The sequence below is a fragment of the Protopterus annectens genome, chromosome 13.part0 (assembly GCF_019279795.1).
Source record: "Protopterus annectens isolate FY-2018-M chromosome 13.part0, PAN1.0, whole genome shotgun sequence".
Taxonomy (NCBI): Eukaryota; Metazoa; Chordata; order Ceratodontiformes; family Protopteridae; genus Protopterus; species Protopterus annectens.
The window spans coordinates 238,437,385-238,462,612 of record NC_056747.1 but is presented as its reverse complement, the minus strand read 5'-3'; the positions used below and the strand labels follow the sequence as shown (position 1 = coordinate 238,462,612).

General features: G+C 42.7%; 1 protein-coding gene across 2 annotated transcripts in view; it reads right to left on the bottom strand.

The window, feature by feature from the left end:
- The window catches only part of DPP9 (dipeptidyl peptidase 9), a 1,882,741-nt gene that overhangs the window by 1,274,633 nt on the left and 582,880 nt on the right, over positions 1-25,228 (bottom strand). For both annotated transcript variants that reach the window (XM_044053788.1, XM_044053789.1), the window contains exon 12: positions 23,644-23,803. In XM_044053788.1, the coding sequence (XP_043909723.1) occupies positions 23,644-23,803 (160 nt within the window). The remainder of the gene's footprint in view (positions 1-23,643; positions 23,804-25,228) is intronic.

The window sequence follows — 25,228 nt, the reverse complement described above, 5'->3', positions numbered from 1 at the left end:
CCCATTCTGTGATGTCATGGCTCCCTTGTCCTTCCCCCAGCCTGAGTGCTGCTCATTTTATTCAGTAGTAGTGTAGTAACACCGATGTTTGGAAACACAGAAATTTGGTATGCATACTTGTACATTCTGCACAGCAAATGATGCTTAGATGGTGTACCACTTGCATACTTCTCTGTTATATTTGCACCAGTACTGCTAGTGTGCAGTGCAGGAATAGAAAGATTAAAACATTACCCTGGTATCAGAGGTGGCAGTGCAACATATTCATAGTGGCTTAACATGAGAGTAGCTCTAAGCAAGCACCATGTGAAACCTGAACAAGCACCTAGAATTATTCAGTGCAGCTTCCACACCTTAAGTCTGAAAATGAATTCACATACTCACATGAACAGGAGTAGCTGCATATTGATGGCTAAAGGTGTATGGGCATGTCAGGTGGTTACTAGAATGCAAAACTGGTATGTAATGGTGGAGATATTTGGAAGGCATGAGCAAACACACCAGTATATTAAAGCCATAGCACCAATTGAACTGGAGGCTGGCAAATAGTTTCAGTAAGGGATTTTGTCCATGCACAAATATTTCAACAGTGATTCTTTGCAGTGGCATCCATTATCTGATTCAAGGTAAGTTAACCTTGATGTCCTTTATTTAAAAAAAAAAATCAATAAAAAATTTACTTTGTTATAAGTGACTTCTGGACCAAGTAAAAGGAAGGGGAAAATATAGCAATGTGGTTTGTATGTAAAAAGACAAATCCAGGGACACTGCAAAAGGTTTTTTTTTTGCAAACCAACCAGTGGAGTAAAAACATATGAAGTCAAACACTGCATACCAACACACTTTGCACATGTAAATCTCAATTTTTAACAAGGTGGAAGCATGAAGTGATACCTTAACATTTAAATTAATAAAGATCTAAATTGGTTAATAGTATAAACGTTTTAGTCTTTAGCTCCTTGGTGCAAGACCTTACTGGATGTGATTTCAGTCAAGTAAGGCCATGGCTATAGTGCAGCAAAAAAATGTCCCCCCTAACAAAGGAAATGCTAGAGCAAAGATTAAATTACATGAGTCAAGCACCCTGCTGAGATCTGCCAAACAATGGAATTACCAGGTCAAATTACCCTCAGGACTTTGACAGCTAGGGAAGCTAAGTGTTATGGGGGAGGGGAGAAGTAAATGAACTGGAATTCATTCTCTCAAATTAGTGCCATTTAAACTAAATTAGAAAAAAAGGCAGCAGTAAGAGTGTGTTCAGTGGCATTTGCACTGTTTCTGTTTTAAGTAGTCATCCAGCAGCAGGGAATATTACTTACACTGTTCTATTTTACTCAGTACTTTGTACGCATGCAGCATCTATGAAATGACAGGAACTTTAGGCAAACGGAGGCCTGCATGATGTAACATTTTTGAGCCAAACAATGATTTCTGGGATACTGGATGGCAACCTGATTTATCCAAACCACGTCAATATGCCAGCCTCCAGGTGGTCAGAGTCTGGAATTACATATAAAAATATTTAAAATCCTGTAAATAATCCCAGAGTGCTGTTAAAGTGTAGGAAACATCATGCCATGATGTTTTAAACATGTTTTTTTGAGTCTGTGGGTGCGGTACTCCTTTAAAGGAGTGCAACAGGTTTCTCTAATGTATTCCTCCTTCACAGCCCTTTTCCTCCCTATTTACATTGTCCTCTGTAAAGCAACAACAAAAAAGCATTTACAATTTTTATAATTCCCCTTACTTCTGTAACAGAAGCCTACCTTCTCATACTGTAATTGTTTCACTTACAAAATGATTCTCTCACATTTGAATAAAGCTTGCTGGAGTCTCCCAATTACTGACATCATCGAGGCCAGGCAGTGCAGGTATTTTTTAATCAGTTCCCTCCCCCAAAGTGACATCACCACAGCCATCATCTGATTCTAACTAAAATAATAAGACCCACCCATTCTGTGATGTCATGGCTCCCTTGTCCTTCCCCCAGCCTGAGTGCTGTTCATTTTATTCAGTAGTAATGTAGTAACACCGATGTTTGGAAATAAGTTATGTACCTACCATAACGTTCCATGTTAGTTGTCTTCTCTCGTTTTCTTTCTTGCTGGATGGGTTCGGAGCCGATCCTCGGCTCCGACTCGGCACTTGCTAAGCTCGAGAGCTAATTTTACCAGCTCGAGGCAACCCTATATCCCATGATGCAAGGCGGAGACTACCCCGATCTCGTTTGGTAGCTAAGGAAATTAGGAATATATTCTTCCAACTGTAGAGGAAGAAAAAGTAACAATACTAAATGACAATCATAAACATCATAATCCTCTAGAAAGGATCAACCTAATCTAGTGACACTAGAAGCTGAATAGCTAGAAAAAGAATAAAACCTCTTAATAGAAGAGGCATAATCTTCTCGGTCTGACCAGGCTAGGGGGCGGGACGCAAGAAAGAAGGCGAGAGAAGACAACTAACATGGAACGTTATGGTAGGTACATAACTTCTTAATGTTAAGTTGTCAATCTCGCCTTCATTCTTGCTGGATGGGACCACGTCCCTAGCACCTCTATCCTGGGTGGCTCAATGGAACAGACTCTTGAGAACGGTGGAACCAAAATTCGCTCTGTCTCTGGAGGCCAAGTCTAATTTGTAATGTGAAACAAAGGTATGAGGAGAGGCCCATGTGGCTGCTGCACAAATAGCGTCTACTGGAAGTCTAGCTTGAAAAGCTGTCGATATAGCTAGAGCTCTGGTAGAATGGGCTTTTGGCTTAGAAATCAACTCTTTGCCTCTGAGCTGATAAATGTAAGTAATCACAGAAGACAGCCATCTAGATAAAGTCACCTTGGAAACTGGAAGGCCTTTCCTGTTCTCTGCATAGGGTAGAAACAGTTGATCAGATTTCCTAAAAAGTTTAGTTTTGTCCAGATAATATCTGAGCTGGCGGTGAACATCAAGACAATGTAATTTTTGTTCCGCTCTATCAGAATAATTCGGGAAAAACACTGGAAGATCAATGGATTGATTTAAGTTCTTCTGCGATGCCACTTTTGGCAAGAAAGACGGATTAGTCCTTAGAGATACCCTGTCTTTGTGGAAGATTAAGTAGGGAGGACGAATGCAGAGAGCACGAAACTCAGATACTCTCCTGGCAGAAGTAATGGAGACTAGAAAAAGTGTCTTCCAAGAAAGAAATTTCAAAGAACAGGCAGCCGCAGGTTCGAAAGGGGGAAGAATCAAGGATGTTAAAATTAAATTTAGATCCCACTGTGTTGGGGGGTCTCTAATCAGAGGTTTAAGTAAAAAGATACCTCGAAGGAATGCCTTGCAAAGTTTATGTGACATAATGTTGTGGTCCAAAAGGCCTACATGAAAATTCGAAATGGCTGCCAGCTGAACTTTTACTGTGGAGGAAAAGGATCCTGAATGAAAAATCTCAGCTAGGAAGTCCAAGACCGAATGAATCGGAGCAGTACAGGGGTCTATGTTCCTAGCTTTTGCCCAGAAGGAGAAATGTCGCCATTTACTAGTGTAAATCCTTCTGGTAGAAGATTTTAGGGAAGCTACTATGATATCCTGGACGGGATTAGAAATCATAGGAAGCCTGGCTAAGGATGGAAGTGGAGCAACTAAGCAGTGAGGTTGAGAGAAGGTATGGATTGGTGCAGCTGCCCCGACTGGTGGGTCAGAAGATCTGGAACCGGGTCCAGATGCCATGGCTGTACCAAGAGATAACGATGTAGGAACGGAAACCATATCTGTCGAGGCCAATAAGGGGCAATGAGAATCAACTTGGCTCTCAAGGCGGTTGCTTTCTGAATTAGTTGAGGTATCAGCGGAAAGGGGGGAAAGGCATAAAGAAGTCCCCGGGGCCAATCTTGGGTTAGAGCGTCTCTGGGGGGATGGCCTGGAAGGGGGAAGAGAGAAGTCGTCTGGGCATTTGCTGTTTTGAGGTGTAGCGAAAAGGTCGCAGCAAGGAAGGCCCCACTTCTGAAAAATGTCTTCCGTCGCTGATTGTTTGAGAGACCACTCGTGGGGCATGAGAATAGCTCTGCTCAATCTGTCCGCTATGATGTTGGATTTCCCGGGGATATGCATTGCTATCAGAAACCGCTGAGAAGAGATTGCCCATTGCCAAAGTCTGAGAGCCTCTAGACACAGTGGATAGGACTTGGTTCCGCCCTGTTTGTTGATATACCACACTACGGACATATTGTCCGTTTGGACTGCAATAGTTCCCAGGGGAAGAGAGTCGTTGAGGGCTTGCAACGTTAAAAGCACTGCTCTCATCCCTAGGACATTTATGTGCAGATGGTATTCGAAAGGTTGCCAAGTGCCATGGACCATCCTGCCCTGATAATGCCCCCCCCACCCGATCAGGGAGGCATCTGATGTAACCGTGGCGACCGAGGCAGGAGGAACAAAGGGTCTGCCCTGATGGACTTGAGGGGACGATATCCACCAGGTCAGATGCCTTTTGCAAGTTGGAGTTATTGTGATCTTGTGACGCATGGGAAGTTGTTGAAAAGACCATTGGGCGAATAGCATCCATTGTAGAAGACGCATGTAAAAGCGGGCAAAGGGAAGAAGTGTTATGGCGGCCGCCATAAGACCCAATACTTTCAGAGCAAATCTGGCCTGAATTTTGTTGCTGAGAAGAATCACCTGGACATGACTTTGAATGTCCAAGATCCTTTGGTCTGTTAACTTTGCTGAAAGTTGTACGGTGTCCAATTTTGCGCCTATAAAAGTAATAGATTGACAAGGTGACAATGCAGATTTTTCGAAATTTATAGAAATCCCTAGCCCTCTGTAAATGTGAATGGTGTAATCTCTGGCTTGGAGAAGTTGATGCCTGGTGGTGGCAGTGAGGAGCCAGTCTAGATATGGAAACACCTGGAATCCTTGACGTCTCAGGTGAGCCGTAACCACTGCCATACATTTGGTGAACACTCTGGGGGCTGTAGTGAGTCCAAAGGGCAGGGCCCTGAATTGGAAGTGACTGGTCCCCAGCCGAAAGCGGAGAAATCTTCTGGAGCGCCTGTGAATTTTTATGTGATAGTACGCATCCTGAAGATCTATCGAGCACATCCAATTGTCCTTGCCCAGAAAGGGTAGAATGGACTGAAGTGTGACCATCCGGAATCTTGATTTCTTTACAAACTTGTTTAGTTTGCTCAGATCTAATATTGGTCTCCAGTCCCCTGTCTTTTTTGGAACTAAAAAGAACCTTGAGTAGATTCCGGATCCTATTTGGTCCGCTGGGACTGGCTGGATGGTTCTTTTTGCTAGCAGTTTTGATATTTCTAGTACTGCTAATTCCCTTAGACTGGGTGGAACGTCTGGAAGGGTTCCCTTTTGCTGAATTGGGGTTTGAATAAAGGGAATTTTGTAACCCTCGGATATAATCGACTGTACCCATTTGTCTTGAGAAAGGCAAAGCCAGGCTATTGGGTACAGCGATAATTTTCCCCCGACTAACTCCGAAGGTGGACAATCGGGCAAAATCACAGGGATGCTGGAAGGGTTTGTCAGAAAGAGGCTCTCTGCTACCCTGATTCTGCGGACCCCCTCTCTGCCCCTAGGGCGGCATCTATTATTGTTACCCCCTCTGCCTCTGGGGGTAAACTGACTTAGTGTCTCAGGCGTGACTCCTTGAGATTTGCGGAACCACATTTCCCCCCCCTTCTGTCCTTTGGGATAAGGTCTTGAAGGGGTGGAGAAACGGACTCCTACGGCAGAAAGAGTCTTGCCATCTTGTTCGCATCTAGTCAAAGTGTCTTTCACTTGAGGTCCAAACAAGGTCGAACCATCAAAAGGGGAGTTTGTGAAGGACGCCTTGAAGGGGTCTGCAAAATTACAAAGCCGCATCCAGGACTGACGCCTTAAAGCCACTCCTGTGCCTGCGGCCCTACTCGCTCCATCGGCTGCATAAGAAATGAGCCGCATAGAGGAGTTAACAATGGAGTTAAGGATTCCTAGCTGTGAGCTAATCTTATCCTGAGACCCAGCAGCTGACGGATCCTGTAAAACTTCTCCCAACTCTTTAAGAACATCTCTTTGAAGGCGAGGCGGGTGAAGTGGCACAAGTAGTTCAGCAATCTCATGGCAAAAGTCGCTGAAGAAAAAATCCGCTTGCCGTACCTGTCCATAGTCCTAGAATCCTTGTTAGGAGGATGGACAGGTACTGAAGGATCAGCTAGTTCCTTCTTGGTGGCAGCAGCCACCACCATGGCATCAACTGGGACACCCTTTGTCAAATATTGTCTATCTGGTGGGGCCGTAATGAATTTAGAAGGCCTCCTAGGAATAGGTTCCACCGAATCCAGAGCCATCCACGCCTTCCGAGCCACTACATCCATAAGAGGGTCGAAAGGCGGAGACACCCAGGAGGTGGAGGGTCGAGATCCGAATGCCTTCAGGTATACTGACTCGTCCTCGGAAGGATTAAGGGAGGGCCAGTTCCCCCTCTGCTTAAGGAGTTCAAGGATGTCTGAGAAAGAGACATCCTCAGAGGAGGCCCTTGGGGATCCCTCAGACTCATCCAGGTCAGTACCAGATGTAATAGACTCGGGGGAGTCTAGATGTTTCCTCTTACATGTCCTCTTACGCGGAGGTTCACCTGACGGATCAGGAGAAGCCTCGGAAGAGGAAGATATTCCAAATAGGGAAACCTGAGGCGTTGGATCTCTGGGTCTGGGAGCAAGAGAGTGGGAAGAGACATCAGCAGGCACTGTAGTGGGAGGAGCTGATGGAACTGTCCGTTGACTAAGCCCAAGGGCTAGTACACTCCTCATCACCTCGAAGGTTCCCCCATCAGAGAGACCAGAAGGTTCCCGCTCCGAAGAGATAGGAACTCCAGGCTTCACCAAGAGGGAAGGCTCCGAGGCAGATGTCGGGGCTGAGCTCACCAACACCGAAGCCCCAAGAGGGAGAACGGGGTCGGACAAGGGTCCGATGCCACTCACCCCCTCGGAACCGACGAGAGAGACCAGACGCCCGGATCCCTCCAATGAAGGCCTCAAGGAGGAAATCGGAGCAGAGGACGACTGAGCCGAAAGGGGTGGTATCGGCTCCGAAGCTACAACGGTCACGGTTCCGAGGAGCTCCGGCTCCGAGCTCTGTAAGAGTCGAAGGAGGAATGTTTGGTGGATGTGAAATAGCTACTGTCTGTTGAGACGGGCTATGGAGCATTTGGGCCAATGCCTGAGACTTTAATAGTCTACTCACCACTCTCTCGAGGTCGTGATCAGACAGCCTGGATGACAGAGAACAACGGCTCCGATGGCTCCGCTCAGAGCAAGGGTGATCTCGGAGCCGAACGTATCGATTCTAATGAGGGGGATAGAGATCTCTTTTTAGAGATCGATGGAGCCAAAGGAGCCGGAGCCGACACTGAATGTCCAGATTTGGCAGTATCGGCGCCGGATGGAGCCGATACTGTGACTGCTAGAATGGAAGGATCGGCTCCGGCCGGAGCCGATCTCGACACTGGAGAAGATAAACCAGTAGCAGACGGCTTGGGACTTTCAGCCGAAGGCTTGATAGGTTTCGAGGGCTTCCCCCGGCGCCGACTTAGTCGGGGAGCTCTCAGGCTTTAATAAGCCCCTCAATATCAATTTATTTCTGCGCTCCTGCAGGACTCTTGGGCTGAAGGCATGACAGATAGCACAAGAGTCCTGCAGGTGCAGAGGTCCCAGGCAGTAAACACAAGTGTGACCGTCTGTCAGAGACATCTTCTGACAGCACGAGTCACACTTCTTGAAGCCCGAGACCTTTGTGTCCTTCGACATAGCTGTGTCGAGGAAACACAAGTTGTCAAGAAAAAAACACCTACACACACAAAAAAACACCCAATCCAAAAATCTAAACTAAACAGGGATACAACACAGTCAGACACAAAAAATCCCTGACAGGAAAAATTTAGGAAGGGAAAGGCTCAAGGCCTAACCTAGGGAAAGGGGATAAATAACCCGAAAAAAGGGAACACTAACGGGAATAGGGTTAAAATAAGCGTTAAGGTTAACAAAAAACAACTATAGTTATGAAAATTAAAGGGGTGAGACTAAAGTCTTATTATTCAGAAACTTACCTGGAGCTGGTAAAAAAAGGCACCTCGTTAGCGAAGCGGCAAACAAGATCTGGGTAGTCTCCGCCTTGCATCATGGGATATAGGGTTGCCTTGAGCTGGTAAAATTAGCTCTCGAGCTTAGCAAGTGCTGAGTCGGAGCCGAGGATCGGCTCCGAACCCATCCAGCAAGAATGAAGGCGAGATTGACAACTTAACATCACAGAAATTTGGTATGCATACTTGTACATTCTGCACGGCAAATGATGCTTAGGTGGTGTATCGCTTGCATACTTCTCTGTTGTATTTGCACCAGATACTGCTAGTGTGCAGTGCAGGAATAGAAAGATTAAAACATTACCCTGGTATCAGAGGTGGCAGTGCAACATATTCATAGTGACTTAACATGAAAGTAGCTCTAAGCAAGCGCCATGTGAAACCTGAACAAGCACCTAGAATTATTCAGTGCAGTTTCCACACCTTAAGTCTGAAAATGAATTCACATACTCACATGAACAGGAGTAGCTGCATATTTATGGCTAAAGGTGTATGGGCATGTCGGGTGGTTACTACACTGCAAAACTGGTATGTAATGGTGGAGGTATTTGGAAGGCATGAGCAAATACACCAGTATATTAAAGCCATAGCATCAGTTGAACTGGAGGCTGGCAAATAGATTTAGTAAGGGATTTTGTCCATGCACAAATATTTCAACAGTGATTCTTTGCCGTGGCATCCATTATCTGATTCAAGGTAAGTTAACCTTGATGTCCTTTATTTAAAAAAAAAATCAATAAAAAATTGACTGTTATAAGTGACTTCTGGACACAAGAAAAAGGAAGGGGAAAATATAGCAATGTGGTTTGTATGTACAAAGACTAATCCAGGGGCACTGCAAAATGTTTTTTTTTTGCAAACCAACCAGTGGAGTAAAAACATATGAAGGCAAACACTGCATACCAACACACTTTACACATGTAAATCTCAATTTTTAACAAGGTGGAAGCATGAAGTGATACCTTAACACTTAAATTAATAAAGATCTAAACTGGTTAATAGTATAAATGTTTTATTCTTTAGCTCCTTGGTGCAAGACCTTCCTGGATGTGATTGCAGTCAAGTAAGGCCATGGCTATAGTGCAGCAAAAAAATGTTCCCTCTAACAAAGGAAATGCTAGAGCAAAGATTAAATTACATGAGTCAAGCACCCTGCTGAGATCTGCCAATCAATGGAATTACCGGGTCAAATTACCCTCAGGACTTTGACAGTTAGGGAAGCTAAGTGTTATGGGGGAGGGGAGAAGTAAATGGACTGGAATTCATTGCCTCACAAATTAGAGTCATTTAAACTAAATTAGAAAAAAGGGCAGCAGTAAACAGCACTGAGTGTGTTCTGTGGCATTTGCACTGTTTCTGTTTTAAGTAGTCATCCAGCAGCAGGGAATGTTACTTGCACTGTTCTATTTTACTCAGCACTTTGTACGCATGCAACATCTATGAAATGACAGGAACTTTAGGCAAACGGGGGCCTGCATAATGTAACATTTTTGAGCCAAACAATGATTTCTGGGATACTGGATGGCAACCTGATTTATCCAAATCACGTCAATATGCCAGCCTCCAGGTGGTCAGAGTCTGGAATTATATATAAAAATATTTAAAATCCTGTAAATAATCCCAGAGTGCTGTTAAAGTGTAGGAAACATCATGCCATGATGTTTTAAACATGTTTTTTGAGTCTGTGGGTGCGGTACTCCTTTAAAAGAGAGACTTTGGAGTGATTTGAGTATCAGTCTTCTATATTTTTTTGCTGTACTGAACTGTTTTCCACCTCAACGCTGATTTTTCCAGCACTTTGTGATTTAAAAGCTTTTTTTTTCCATATTTTGTACTTGACTGCCTGCACTTTTAAAACGTTGATTTTTGTTTATATAAATTTTTTTAACTGTTGTAGACTACACACTAAAGTGCAATAGCCTTTTCTGATCGCTTGTAGTCATTTAAAGCTGTTTTAAGTGTACTTTTTATTGTTTTTGCCTTCTATTTTCAAAAAAAAAATTTCTTGTTTCCCGCCTTTCATAGCTAGTATAGTCTAGTTTTCAGGCTAGTGCTGAATTCAGGGCTGTGTTACAAAGTATCTGAGTTGGCCATACCTTACTTGGATAGAGGGAAGTTTCTCTGTTCACCTGTGAGAGAGGGTAACTTTGAGCAGCCATCTGTCCCTGGAGGAGTGGTTCCAGTGCAGAAGTTAGTAGTTTAAAAACCGCGTTTGCCCGGTTTTGTGCGCCGGGCAGCACCGGTTAGCTCGGGTTAAATTATTCCCGGCTCCACTAAGTCTCCGCTTCAGTTGTACACTTGAAACTAGTCTAACTCTCAACCTAAGCACTCAAAAAGCATCCTACAGTCCAGCACTTGCTCAGACTTAATAACAAGCAGTAGTATACCCCGACACCTGACTGCACAGCAGGGCAAGGCTCTTTATCCACCCCTCCCCAACCAAGCGACTAAGCAGCTCACTCTACTATTCAGGCATGACCAAAGGACAAATTCAGGTGTACTCTCCAGTCCAGCAGGTGAATCTGGGTATCCTGAGGCAATGTTACAACTGCCTCATGTACACAGACAGCACTCTCCTCCTACCACAAAATGCTAACATGTGCGAGAGATGCAATTATACAGCCAACCAGGAGGCTAAGGTCACTCCAGCCAAGACTGGAACAGACAGTCATGAGAAGGTTAACACTTGCACCACACCTCCAGCCTCACATAGAGCTACTAAACTAGCACTTGCAAAACATACACAAATACACAAATTCATACTCGTAGGCTCTAAATAAAAACCTGCAAAAGAATCAGAGCGCTCCAAAGCAGACACCCACAAAACCTGCACCTCCCGTCACAAACCAGACAAGACATAAAACACAAAATCAATGTGCCGTACAATCACAGCCCTTAAGGTGAAATAACATGCCTAATACACTAGTAATAGGTGACTCCATAGTCAGGAACACTGACGTCCCACTCACTAGGCTGGACAAGGAGAAGGTTACTGTTAGCTGCTTATCGTGAGCCAGAATCCGACACATAACACAAGCACTCAGGTCACTCCAGAACAAGTACAAATATGACTGTCATTGTTCATGTTGGTGTGAATGACCAGAGACATACCTCCCTGGACTACATGAAAAATGTGGAAGAGCTCTCTGATCATGTAGCCCAGGCGGGTATGACCCTGAGTAGCATCCTGCCCTCAACAAGAATGATACCGCAGTATAAAGAAAAAAATATCACTTTCAACAACTGGCTAAGCTTCTGGTGTCATTCAAAGGGGTTCCAGTGTCTGTCAGCCTGGGATGACATGCTCGACAAGCCGCGTTGCTTCGCAAGTGACTGCTTGCACCTGTCACCTTTTGGCTTTCGAATACCAGCCAAGGCTATTGGTGCCCCCATAGTGGCTTTTTAGGCAAGGCTCAAAATTCAAACCCACCACCGTAAACAGCACAAGTAAAAAAAATGAGGGTTATGCTACTCAACGCCAGGAGTTTAAATCTCATAATGCATGCGCTCGAAGCACTCTGAAGTATGGAGAATGTCAACATCTGTGCATTAACTGAAACCTGGTTCAAGGCTCCAGAGAGCACTCCAGCATTACTGGGCTACAACTCATACTACACATTTCCGCCACAGAACACGGACCAAAACACAAAAGCAGTGGGTGTATCCATATTCATCAAGGATACCCCACACCTCCAGGTTAGTGGTGCAGCATGATACCTCTGAGAACATCCATGTGCAACTAACATCGGGCAAATCTGCAGTGCAAATTGTGTCCTGCTACAGATCACCCTCCATTACCCATGACCAACACTCCGCCTTTCTGGAGACACTGGAAAACATGAAGGTCCTACAGAACACCGTAATATTGAGCAATTTCAATTACCCTACCATTATCTGGAAAAACTACTTGAGTACACACTCCCAGGCTCAGCATTTCCTGGAATTTATCGACTCAAATGCCCTGGATCATCTGGTAAACTCCCCTACCAGAGGCTACAACATATTGGACCTGGTCATCACCAACATGGGCGACAGGTGTTCCGTACCAGAGGTCAACCAGTCACTGGTTGGATCAGACCATAAACTAATCACCCTGGATGTCCACCCCCAACCAAGGAAACCACAGTGAAAACTTTTCTGAAGAACCTTACTTAATGCAGAGGTGGCAAGTTTCACAGCCCCCACGCTAAAGGTTAGCCCAAGATGCAGAATCCTTTACAATTGCACTCTATGAGCACCTACAAGGATGCATGGATCGTGCCAGCCATAGCAAAACCAAGACTCACTCCCCTAAGAGAAGGAACAGTCAGGTGGACCCCTGCCATAAACAGGCTATACAATAGAATGAGGAAACTAGTTCATAAAAAAAGCAAATCCCAAGAAGGGAAGACATCCCTGATCAGTATCAGTAATAAACTAAAGTCCCTCATAAAATCATCCAAGGCTAACTTCGAAAGAAAAATAGCCAAGAATTCGAAAGATAAACACAAAGCCTTCTTTAGCTATGTCAAGAATCTAAGTGGCAACTCACAGATATGCTCTGAGCTAGTGCAAAACAGCACAAAATATACTGAACCTACTAATATTGCCAACATCCTGGCAGATAGATTCAGTGCAAACTTCACCTCCCTCTCACCTTCAAAAGGGCCCACAACAATACCGGAAAAGTGTTGTGACCCGGAAATCACAGAAGCACAGGTGAAAACAGCCCTTTCAAAAGCCAAAAACACAGCATCAATGGGGCCAGATGGTGTCCCAGGCTGCGTCTTGCACGAACTACAGAACAAACTAACCCCCCACCTAAACACGCTGTTCAACCTCAGCCTCTGCACAGGCTGCGTGCCCATGGAATGGCACACAGCAACGGTTATTCCGCTCCACAAAGGAGGGGCCACAACTGACCCTGGTAACTATAAGCCTGACGAGCCAGGTCTGCAAGGCTATGGAGCGCATCATCATGGAATTCATTAACAAAGACATTGGGAACGTCAAAACACTTGACCCGACCCAGTTAGGCTTTGTTAAGGGCAGATCATGCCTACTAAACCTGGTTGACTTATTCGAGAGTCACAAATGCCATAGACTAGGGAAAGGTGGTTCACACAGCCTACCTTGATCTCGCCAAGGCGTTCTACACCATTCCTCAATCGGGTATTATAGAAAAATTCACCAGCCTGAACATAAACCCCTACATCACAAGATGGGTTGCCAACTGGCTTACAGACTGAACTCACACAGTAAGAATTGCGGGCTCCAGGTCCGACTCTAAACCAGTCACAAGTGGTGTCCCGCATTGCTCTGTTCTGGGACCCCTACTGTTCGGCATATATTTCTCAGAAGTACAGACAAACACAGGAGGACTATGTCTGACCAAGTTCACCGATGACTGCTAACTGGGAGCCATAATCAACTATCCGGCTGACACGGACATCCTTCAAAAAGGCCTTACTGAGACCGACACCTGGTGTCAAAGTCATGGCCTCAAGCTAAATGCCAAAAAATGCAGAGTCATCACGTTTGTGAAAAATAAAACGCCCACAAATTACCACATAGGTGGCAGCCCCCTTAATACAGAACAGGTAATAAGAGATCTGTGGACCCAGGTAGATAGTAATCTCTCCTTTGACAATCATATTTCCAAAGTAGTTAGGAAATCCTTCTATGTGGCCCATCGAATTACTAAGGGGTTTGCATCTAGAAAAAAAAGAGATTATAGTGCCCCTCTACTCATCACTCATCAGAACCATCATAGAGTACAATGCCCCATTTGGGATGTACCTCACAAAACACTTCCAACAGCTGGAAAGACCACAAAAGCACCTCACCAAGAGGATTACTGGCCTCAAACATATGTCCTATGCAGCCCGACTGAAAAAACTCAGGCTGTACTCAGTGGCATATTGCTTACTCAGAGGTGATCTCTGCCTGACTTACAAAGCCATGTCCAACTTAGAATTGCTGTACATGCTCCACCTAAAGAAATCCAAGTCACTGCGAGCCATGTGCTCTAGTGAGCTAAACCTCACCACAACAATAAATAGAACATGCTGGACGGACAGATTCCAGTCACAGAGACTCCCCATGCCTTGGAACAAAATTCCTAACTACATTAGGCAGAGCCGCTCACTAACACGAGTGGATGGGTAACAGAAAATACACCCCTGAGATCACTTCACTGGCTCTGCTTGACAGAGGCTCAGTTAATTAATCAATGGGGCGGTGAAAGCCAACACACTCAGGATACACTTATAAATGCCCTTGGGCGGATAGCTTAGTAACTACCTATGAACTGTCCCCAATTCACTCCACCTTCACTAAAGCCTCAGTTACAGATAAAAAAAAGCAACTCCAAAGCATGATACTGCCACCACCATGCTTCACCATGGGGATAGTGTTCTTTTGGTGATGGTGTTTTTTTCTTGCGATAATTATTTAATTTTGGTACTTGGTCATACATAGTCATATTAATGAAGGGGACAACCGCACAAATGCATCTGCATACTGACATGATATCCAGGATGGGGTAGATATAGGAAATAATTCAATGGTGTGTCAGGGCAGTCGTTGTACATATTTTGTTGTTTCATTAACTCATTTCATTAACTCAGTCACTGCATGAATGGATTGATGGTGGTGTGATGGGAGACAGGAGGGTAACAGCCTTGGATCAACTTATCCACACCCCCACCAGGGGCAGCAATAGCCTAGACCTGGTCGTTAACATGGGTGACCGGTGTTCCACACCAAAGGTAAATTCCTCATTGGTCAGACCAGACTACAAGCTAATCACCCTAGACATCCACATCCCGTCCCCACCCCCCATTAGGGGAAAAAAACGTAAAAACCCTCTCCAAAGCTAACTTCATGCTTCTTAAGACAGAAGTGGCAAGCTTCTTGACACCCATGCAGATGGACAATAGAGGTACGACTGCTTAATACTACACAATTGCACTTTATAAGCACTTACACGAGTGCATGGATTGTGCTATCCCCAACAGAACCAAGATGCTATCCTCCAAAAAAATTAAGCCAATCTGGTGGTCCTCTGCCATAAACAAACTCTACAACAGAAAAAAGAAACTGTTGCAAAAAAAAAAAAAAAAAAAGAGTAAAGTCCAATGATTGGAGAAAATCCCTGGTCAGATTCAGTAAGAAGCTTATATCGCTCAAAAAATCCTCAAAAGCTAGTTATAAAAACAAAATTGCCACTGATTCTAAAGACAACCACAAAGCATTTTATAGCCATGTCAAGAATCTCAATGGCAACACTCGGATCTGCTGTAAGTTACAGCACAACGACGCTAAATATACAGATCCAACTGATATTGTCAACATCGTGGTAGATAGGTTCAGTGCTAACTTTAACCCCCTTCTCACCCCTAAAGGGCCCATCTCTATACCGGAAGAGTGCAATGTTCCTGCCATCATGGCTGCACAGGTAAAAAGCACACTCTCCAAAGACAACACAGCATCCATGGGAACTGACAACATCCCAAGCTGCATTCTACATGAAATACAGAGCGAACTGGCACCACACCCAAGTCACATGTTCAATCACAGCCTCACTTCAGGCTTTGTACCCACTGAATGGCGCACAGCAACAATTATCCCACTCCAGTAAGGGTGGAACCACAACGGTCCCCAGGATCTACCGCCCCATTAGCCTGACTAGCCTGGTCTGCAAGGCCATGGAACGAATCATCATGCAACTTGTACACACAGACATTGGTAATCTCCAAACTCACGACCCCACCCAGTTTGGGTTTGTAAAAGGCAGATCATGTTTCCTAAACATGATACACTTCTTTGAAGCAGTCACCAAAGCCATAGACGAGGGTAAGGTGGTTCACACAGCCTATGTAGATCTTGCCAAGGTTTTCAACACCATTCCCCACTCTGGAATTATAGATAAACTCACTAAACTAGGTATAAATACCTATGTCACAAGATGGGTTGCCAACTGACTCACTGACAGAACCCACACTGTGAAAGTAGCAGACTTCAAATCTGACTTCAGACCAGTGACAAGTGGAGTACCACAGGGTTCAGTCCTGGGTCCTCTCCTGTTCATCTACTTCTCTGAAGTACAGGCTATCACACAGAAGGTCTTTGGCTAACTATGTTTGCAGATGACTGCAAACTAGAAGCAATAAGCGAAACTCCTAACAATGTAGACATCCTACAAAAGGGCCTCACTGAGACAGATGCCTGGTGTCAAAGCCATGGCCTCAAGCTCAATGACAAAAAGTGCATTGTCATCTCCTTTGGTAAAAACTCTGTACCATGAACCACCACATAGGCAGTAGTAAACTTAACACCGAAAGTGATGAGAGACCTCGGGACACAGGTGGACAGTAGTCTCTCCTTTGATAATCACATTGCCACGGTAGTCAGGAAATCCTTCTACGTGGCACACCTCATCACAAAAAAGTTTCTCATCCAATAAAAAAGTCATCATTGTTCCCCTCTACTCATCACTTAGTCCCATTATAAATTACAATGCCCCTTTTGATATGTACCTCACAAGACATCTACAACTGGAAAGAGAGCAGAAATACCTCACAAAGAGGATTACTGGCCTAAAATAGATGCCCTATGCAGACCATCTCAAAAATCTTCAGCTTTACTCTGCCACATATTGCCTACTCAGAGGCGATCTCTGCCTAACATACAAAGCTATGTCAAACCCAGAGCTGTTGGACATGCTCCACTTAAAGAAATCCCAATCCCTCCGAGCTACACGCTCTAGGGCCCTAAACCTTGTCACCACAATAAGCAGAACATGCTGGAGGGATAGAATCCTGTTCTAGAGACTTCCCATACTCTATAACAAACTACCTAGCTATGTCAAACAAAGGTCCTCATTAGCACTCCAAGAAAAATCATGATTGCATGGGAAATAGGAAAATTCACCATGGGGATAACTTCTGTGGCTTTGCTCGACAGTGGCACAGGAAAATAATTTTCTTGGGTGGTGAAAGCCAGGGTAGCTTCTTGGCTAGGCTTATATAGGCCCTAGGGCCAATAGCCTAGTACGGCCCTATGAACAGTGTATTGTGTCAAATCAGCATACCTCACAAGTGTACCTAATTTAGCATTATACTTTTGCTCTGACATGGAATCAAAATTGATTCTTGAATCCGGTTTTGGATGGTCTTGAACAAGCAATGAAAATTCTTGCAAGTAGGAATAATCATCATGCAGTGGATGTCACTTCATGCACTCTGTGTGATTTGAACCAAAGGAGTAGTACTGCTACTTAGAAAAACTTTAACTTTGAAGCTTTCTCAACGAGTTGACTTTGTTGCTGAAAGAATAAGAGATATGTTGGAACTAATTAAAAAAAAAAAAGGCTGTGTGAAACTATTGCAACAAAAACTAGTGGCTGACTTAAGAGTCTAGGAAGGCTACTGTTAAGAAAAAAAATATATTCAGTTAAGTAAAGTTTGGCAGCATGGTTAATTTTATGCTATATTACAGTAACTATGCAAAAATAAGTATGTGGCCAGCCAGTAAGCACTACACACACTCCAAAGCAGCTATTTCACTATGTCCATTTGAGAAAATTGATATAGTAGACTAAGTTGAATTCAGATTAGTGTTTTTTTTTTCTCCCACTAAGCCTGGAAATGTGTAAGTCAACAGTAAGGAGGAAATAGTCATTAGGGAACAGTTTTAGTGGCACATCAGGCTGACATTTGTTTGATGTCTATTGTCATGCAGGGTTGCTAATTAGCTGAACCTAGCCTAGCTGGAAATCTGAGACTCTGGCTCATAGGAGTGGAAATGGGAGGAGTAACTCCAAACACCTGACTTCACCCTGCTGGACACCTGATAAATATAGTACAAACTAAAGACTTAAACTACCAGCTCTCCGAGACATTTTTCATCTGAAAAACAGTGAAAGTATGTATCGTTATATCTAAGAGTACTAAACAATTATATTAATGTATTAGACTCTGCTAGGTTAGGCAAGCTTCCCATTCAGGTAAGCCAGCAGCCATACCCCCCCCTCACTAAACACTCACCTCTTTTATACCCCTACTCCCAGCTGTTTTAACTCTTTCACTATCTAGTCCATTCCTCATCTCTCCCTTGGCTTGTTATCTCCTGTAGGAGATCCATCTGTGCAATAAACTGACTGGCCACTAGGTGGCGTCCCACTGTAAGCTTCCTGTAAATCTATCTCTTACCCCAGTGATAAGTGGACCTCCAGAACTCTGTCTCTAGTTCTTTCTACACACTTATCTTTCTACATCTCTCCTATGTCCCCCAAGGGATCATTAATCACCTTCTACTCCTCTAACAGTCTCAGTCTCCTCTCTCTAGCCTTGTAACTTTCTCCCACACTCTCCCACTTTCAGACTTACCTGCTGAATTCTCATTCTACTGATTGTTTTCCTTGACAGTCTTTTATCCTGTCTCTACCTGCTCCATTCGCCCTCCGGGCTCACTCCGCTCCCCTACCCTACCCCCAATGCTCCTACATTTAGTTCCTCTATAAGACACACCCCTCTTTACCTACTCCTATCATACCAGGAAAATCATTAACACTCCCATCCCCCCTTTTTTCTCTCTGAACATACCCTCTAATACCTACCTCACATCCTTCCCTGCTTATTTACCCAACCTTTACTATTATCTCTTCACTGCTTTTATTACCAACCTCCCATTTTTCTTTCACCGCACTACCTTTAGAATGTATATATCAATCTTCCCTCACAATTTACATCTATTAATCTGGGTCTCACTCCTTCCTCCACTAGCCACCACCTATCTCCTTACCTCCTATGAACAACCACTCTACCCTTCCCTTACCATACAAACACACATCAACACCAACATTATCTTTCTCCCCAAACATCCTAAACCTCATTTTTAAACCTAGCTACCTATTAGCGAAATATCACAGACTAGCACACATTAAGCTCACCAACTTAAAAACTAGAAAACTACTTAACTATGATGTTAAGCCTCTCCAGCCCAGACACTTTACTCCTCCCCCAGACATTACTGGATGGAGACATTCATCCCAAACCTGGCCTTAACATTCCCCTTACCACTACAAACTGTATCCATAACAAAACTAGGACCCTTTCACCTACCCAACTACCCAACTCACTCTCTGTAGTACATCTTAATATACGTAGTATTTGCAATAAAATTGCTCAAGTTCATGCCCACCTACATACTCACCAATTCGACATCCTATGTTTATCAGAAACATGGCTAAAACCTACCATTAAAGACAATGAAATCACCCCACCTGGTTATAATATAATCAGACTTGACCGTACTACCAAAAAGGGAGGAGGGGTAGCAATCCTTTATAAAGGAGAGCTACAAGTCAGCACTATAAAACTGAACCTCCCTGTGGATAATAGAGCAGAAGTAATTATCTCCAAACTTCAGGTCAACACATGCAAAGCCATAAATATCACCTATCTTCCCCCAGGAAATAACATTAATACACTTGAGTATATCCTTAACTGGCTTTCTATTAATCTCCCTCAAGAAACCATAGTCCTTGGGGACGTTAATATTGATTGGAATTCCTGTACTAGTACAACCCCTGCCACCCATATCAACCTATATGGATTCTCACAACATATAAACTGCCCTACCAGAACTAACACACTCCATAACAAAGAAAGTACCCTGGATTGGATACTTACTAATACCCCTCATCAAGCCTACATAACAGGAACCTTCCAGACGACGTAAGTGACCATTCTCTAACTTACATTATCAGACAGAAAACCAACATAATATTCCCCAACACTTTCAGAACAATACGCTCTAAAAAGCAATTTAACCAAGAACTTTTCCTAACAGAACTAAAACAATGTAACTGGTCACCATTGAAATCGTTCCCTCTAAATGAAGCAGTTGAATACTTCAATTCAACATTCTTAACCATCCTTGACCACCATGCACCAACTCGCTCTATAAGAACCAAAGCTAAGCCCGCCCCTTGGCTCACCAACAATACTAAACAAAAAATCCTTCTTAGAAACAAATCCTGGGCAAAATGGCGTACAACTAAGAATCTAACAGACTGACAAACCTTTAGAGAACATAGAAATATTACAAAAAAAGCCATCCTACTAGACAAAAAGAACTTTTATCTACATTTACAGCAAACCACTCAAAAGGATCCTAGAAAATTCTGGACTAGTATTAATCTTTTCCCAGGCCAATCAATCTTACCCAACCCACAAGGCTCAAACCCTGGCAATCCCACACAAACAGCCAATGTCTTCAACTCTTTCTTCACAGACGCCATCCAAACTCTAGCTAGCCACCTATCCCCTGATACCTCTAACCTGCCCACCTCTTCTATAAACCTACCTCCTTTATTTCACTTACAACCAGTATCTACTTCCTTCATTTCCTCCCTTCTCCAAAAGTTAAAACCTAATACTCCCGCAGCCGATAAACTGCCTGCAGAATTCTTGCAAAAAGGAGCTAAAGCCATTGACTATCCCATCTCCATACCGATAAACAGATCTATAAGTGAAGGAACTGTCCCATCTATCTGGAAAATTTCTCATATCATCCCACTACACAAAGGGGGGAACTCCAATGACTTCTCTAACTTTCGCCCTATAGCTTTACTATCCCCTATTGCAAAAATTATGGAAAAGTGTATCCATAAACAACTTCTTAACCACCTGCTCCAGAACAACCTACTTACTAATTGTCAACATGGTTTCAGACCTTCCCACAGTACTACCACTGCTCTGCTGTCATTCACTAACTGCATTAACAATATCCGCAACAAAAATCTTCTCTCATCTGCAGTTTTCATTGACTTATCTAAAGCTTTTGACATGGTTAATCACCAACTACTCCTCCATACACTGAACTCTCTTTCACTCGATCCTCTATGAGCTGGTTCAGATCCTACCTTGAAAACCGCCAGCAGGCTGTACCCTGGCAAAATAAACTATCAAATCATCTCTCCCTTGGGGTCCCACAGGGCTCAATACTAGGCCTACTCCTATTTTCCATTTAAATTAATGAACCGAGTTCTGCTATTCCTTACTCCACCTGTATTCAATATGCAGATGACTCTACCATAATCTGCTCAGCCTCCTCTCAAACTGAACTTCATAATCTTACTCAAAAAGCTTTCAACATTGTAGAACAATGGTTCTCACACCGCTGCCTCCTCTTAAACCCCAAGAAAACTAAACTACTACTCTCTACACCAACCCGAAAGTCCACCTCTTTCCATTTCAATTTCACTTCTAACAACAGTACTCATCACTCCTGAACCAACCACTAAACTGCTAGGAATAACAATAGACACTCTTAACTTTGACACATATAAATACCACAATAAAATTAGTTAACAAAAAACTAGGATCCCTTTACAGAATTAAACCCCATCTTACACCAGAAGCTAGGACCACTATAGCCAGAACTCACCTAATCTCCACTCTCCTCTATGCTTCTCCTATATACACCAATCTCTCTATAAACAACCTCAATAAACTAGCAACATCCTATAACAATATTGCTAGATTTGCAACAGGCTCTCCTTTTAGAACCCAGCACTGTCTAAATCTACGACATCTAAACTGGCTAGAACTACTTAACCAGCTCCAACTTCACCAGCTTACAATAATCCACAAGACCCTGTATCAACCTAGCAACACCCCAATACTCTCTACTCTAATTACACCTTATAATAATCTCAAAACTCTACGCTCCTCAAACAAACTACTGATCAATACTACTAAACCCAACTCAGCAGGTGAATCCTTATTCTCGAACTCTGTTGGAAAAATATGGAATAAACTACCCTCAGAAATCACTTCTCAGTCTTCTCTCACTTTTTAAAAAGAACCTAAAACTATACCTCAATAAACACTGGCTATGCTCCTGTACTAACCCAGAGTAATTATTTTCCTATCCTCTATACTTCACCCTACATCCTTTCTTTTCTTCCATTTACGTATTCTTTAAAATACTATTATACAATACAACATATATGCATCTTGCACCTGATCACGAAATCACCAAGTGTTTTGCAATTTGTATGTACCTGTGGGGGGGGGGGTTAAAAAATGTTATTATAATTGGCTTTTGTAATACTTGCTGTTTTAACTATGTATGATTTCTTGGAGCTTTTCTCCTCGGGCCTCTACTGAAAATGGACATGTATCCAGCTAGACTAGCCCGGTCAACAAATGTAAAATAAATAAATAAAAATAACTTGGTCTGGAACTGACAGTAACAAAATTGCTCTCTGTAAAAAGTCTTTTTTATCTCTGTAATTAGGTGACACTTTTCCAAGCTTTTTTTCACAAAATGTGTAGTGCATCAGTATGAACAACATTTGTAAAACTCAGTGCAGGACAGTCAATGACACTGGACTGTTAAACGTGGGAATATTTTTCAGGTTTTCCATTCAAAGTGAATGGAAGCCTGATCTGACAACAAAAGGTAGGGCTAACTGTTCTCACAATCAGAGCTGTCAGACTGCATTTTGGGACAGATTTACCCTATTAAGGGAAAATAGTCTCATCGAGATGTCAGCTCCCATGAGGGCAGACAGAACAAAAAAAATAAAAATAAGAATGAATCCTTTTTTGGATTAAAGTAGCTTTGGGAGGTGCAGAAAATCATGACTAGATAAAAAATATACGTTTTTTCATCATTTACCCGTAGTGGTCCTTTAACATCTTTACAAAGGTCGATCAAGTTAAAGAAACTTACAGGTCCTTATAATTCAGGATGTCCAACCTCAAATGCAGGTTACCAAAGGAGCGACAAGAATGTTCTGATTATTTGACTTGAAAATAGAAAAAAACAGACTAGCTTCTATCATGCATACATTCATTCTCCGATTACCCTCAAGGTCAGGGGGAAAATGAAGCACACCCTAGCACTCACCAGGCAAAAAGAAAAAGCTAATCCATAAAGGGGAACCAATTCATTGCAGAATGCAGACAGATCCACACGTGCATGCACAGACTCAAATGACAAGCACACCTACTGGCCATTGGGATGAATGCAAACTCACCTATAGCATATCTCTGGAATGTGGCAGGAAACCTGTGAACTCAGCAAAGAACATGTGCTCACAGAAAAGATACCCAGCCTTTGCATAGAAGGCACCACATTTAAAGACTTTTCAAAGAACCACTATGGATAACAGCAAAGCATATTTTATGTTCTAAGAAAAAAAGTACGACAATTATCATGCAGTCAGACTACTGCAGTGCTGCCTGTCACTAATCAAAACAAACTGCATATTACCTATCTTATCCAAACCCTTGAACATAAACTTCTCCGATATTCTAACAGGCTTTAAAATGCTACTTTATGAACTTGAGCTCTACATAACATTGTGACTTGTCATTTTGAAAGAACTCATTAGTGAGCTAGGGTTTCACCTACACAAAAGTATAGAAAAATCAGCCAACAGGGCCACTTGCCAGATTCCAAAATTATAACAAGCTGCAGTCAACAGAGCAACAACATATTAAACACTAAACCGATGTGTATTCCTTTACCTTCTTTAAAAATGTAGGGCTGTGTCCAGTCATGGTAACTTGGCTGAAGTAGTGCTGTGACCAAATAGAGATGGCAAAAGCCTGTTTTGGACTCATTGCCTCTAATAAAGCAGATTTCATCTTCTTGTGTTTGTAAAAAAGGATAAAAAATATCATGAACCTGTGGGAAGAATCACACAAAAAATAATCAATTTAAAACAGGACATGCCTCTAGATCTGCTGACAATTCAAACAAGGAATTCATGTGCAAATCATGTCTGTTTCACCAAATCAGGTTCTAAAACCAGAGTTCTGCATCATTGTTTTGTCCATGCATCAGTACGTCTATGCAGTAACAAACATTTTATACATGATTAAGGAAATTATAGAAAACCCAAGTAGATCATGCAGTATACATTATTTGCATGTTTATAAAGTTAGTGTTAACATTTTTTATTTTGCTTTAACTGGAAAAATGTACTATTTAGGACCCTAAATGGATTAAAAAATTTGCACAATACTAATTTCACTGTCAAAGGTGACTGCTCATTACACAGAACATAAAGCATGCATGCAAATTATTCACCAATCAAGGTCTTGTTTGATATTAGCAGGATGAAGACAATTTCATTCTAAACAAATGTTTTGCAGTCAAAAAGATCCCAGCCAAAACACTACCACATTCTTTTCATCTAAAGTTCAGCTATGAATTTACTTGGGAATGTTCTGCTCACTGAGGTAGTCACTGGAAATATTACATCCTTTTTGTTTTAAGCTTTGTTTTGGGACTAGGACCTAAATTACATGGTCTCCCAATTTAGACAAAAAGGAACGTACTTCTGCAAGCTTTTACTAGAAAAGGAGTAAATCTGGTGACAAAGGAAAAGAAATTCAACCCTATTCCATAATTCAAAATGGGAAATCATTACAGCTTCTAGTGAAGTCATGACAGATTTTGCATTTGAAAGTTTTTTCCTCAAAAGCACCACAGCTACTTTACAAATTTAGCAGACTCTAAACATGTTCTATAACAACTTCAGATGAAAAAGAATTCTTTCTTTACAGTTTCTCAAAAGTATGCGTTCTGAAATCAGCAAAGCTAAATTTACTACTCTTATGATTAGGAGAAAGAAAAATCTACAATCCAGCCAAAATAAATATTGGGAGTACTTTACTATCAAAAATTAAAGATATAGAAAAGTTGTGCAAAATCTTACCATAATCATAGATGTCCTTCTCTTCCATGTTGCAGTATTCTGCATATGGGTTTACTCCTCCAGGCTTGCATACATATGGCCAGTATCCAAAAACTTTGTCTCTCCAAGGTGCTTAAGACATCTGACATGGCCGAGAGTACGTGGGCCATAAAGGTGACGCTGGCACACACCGGCCCTTAGAACTGAAGGCCCCAGTTGGAGCCAGTCCTAGTAAGGGGAATACCATATCACTGCCATCCAGATAGGGAAGTCATCAGCTGACAGGAAAGGAAGGAAGGTGGGAAGGAATACAACATGGAAGATACTTCTATGGTTACGGTAAGATTTTATACAACTTTTCTATGTCCTATTCCCATGTTGCAGTATTCTGCATACGGGTGAGTGCCAAA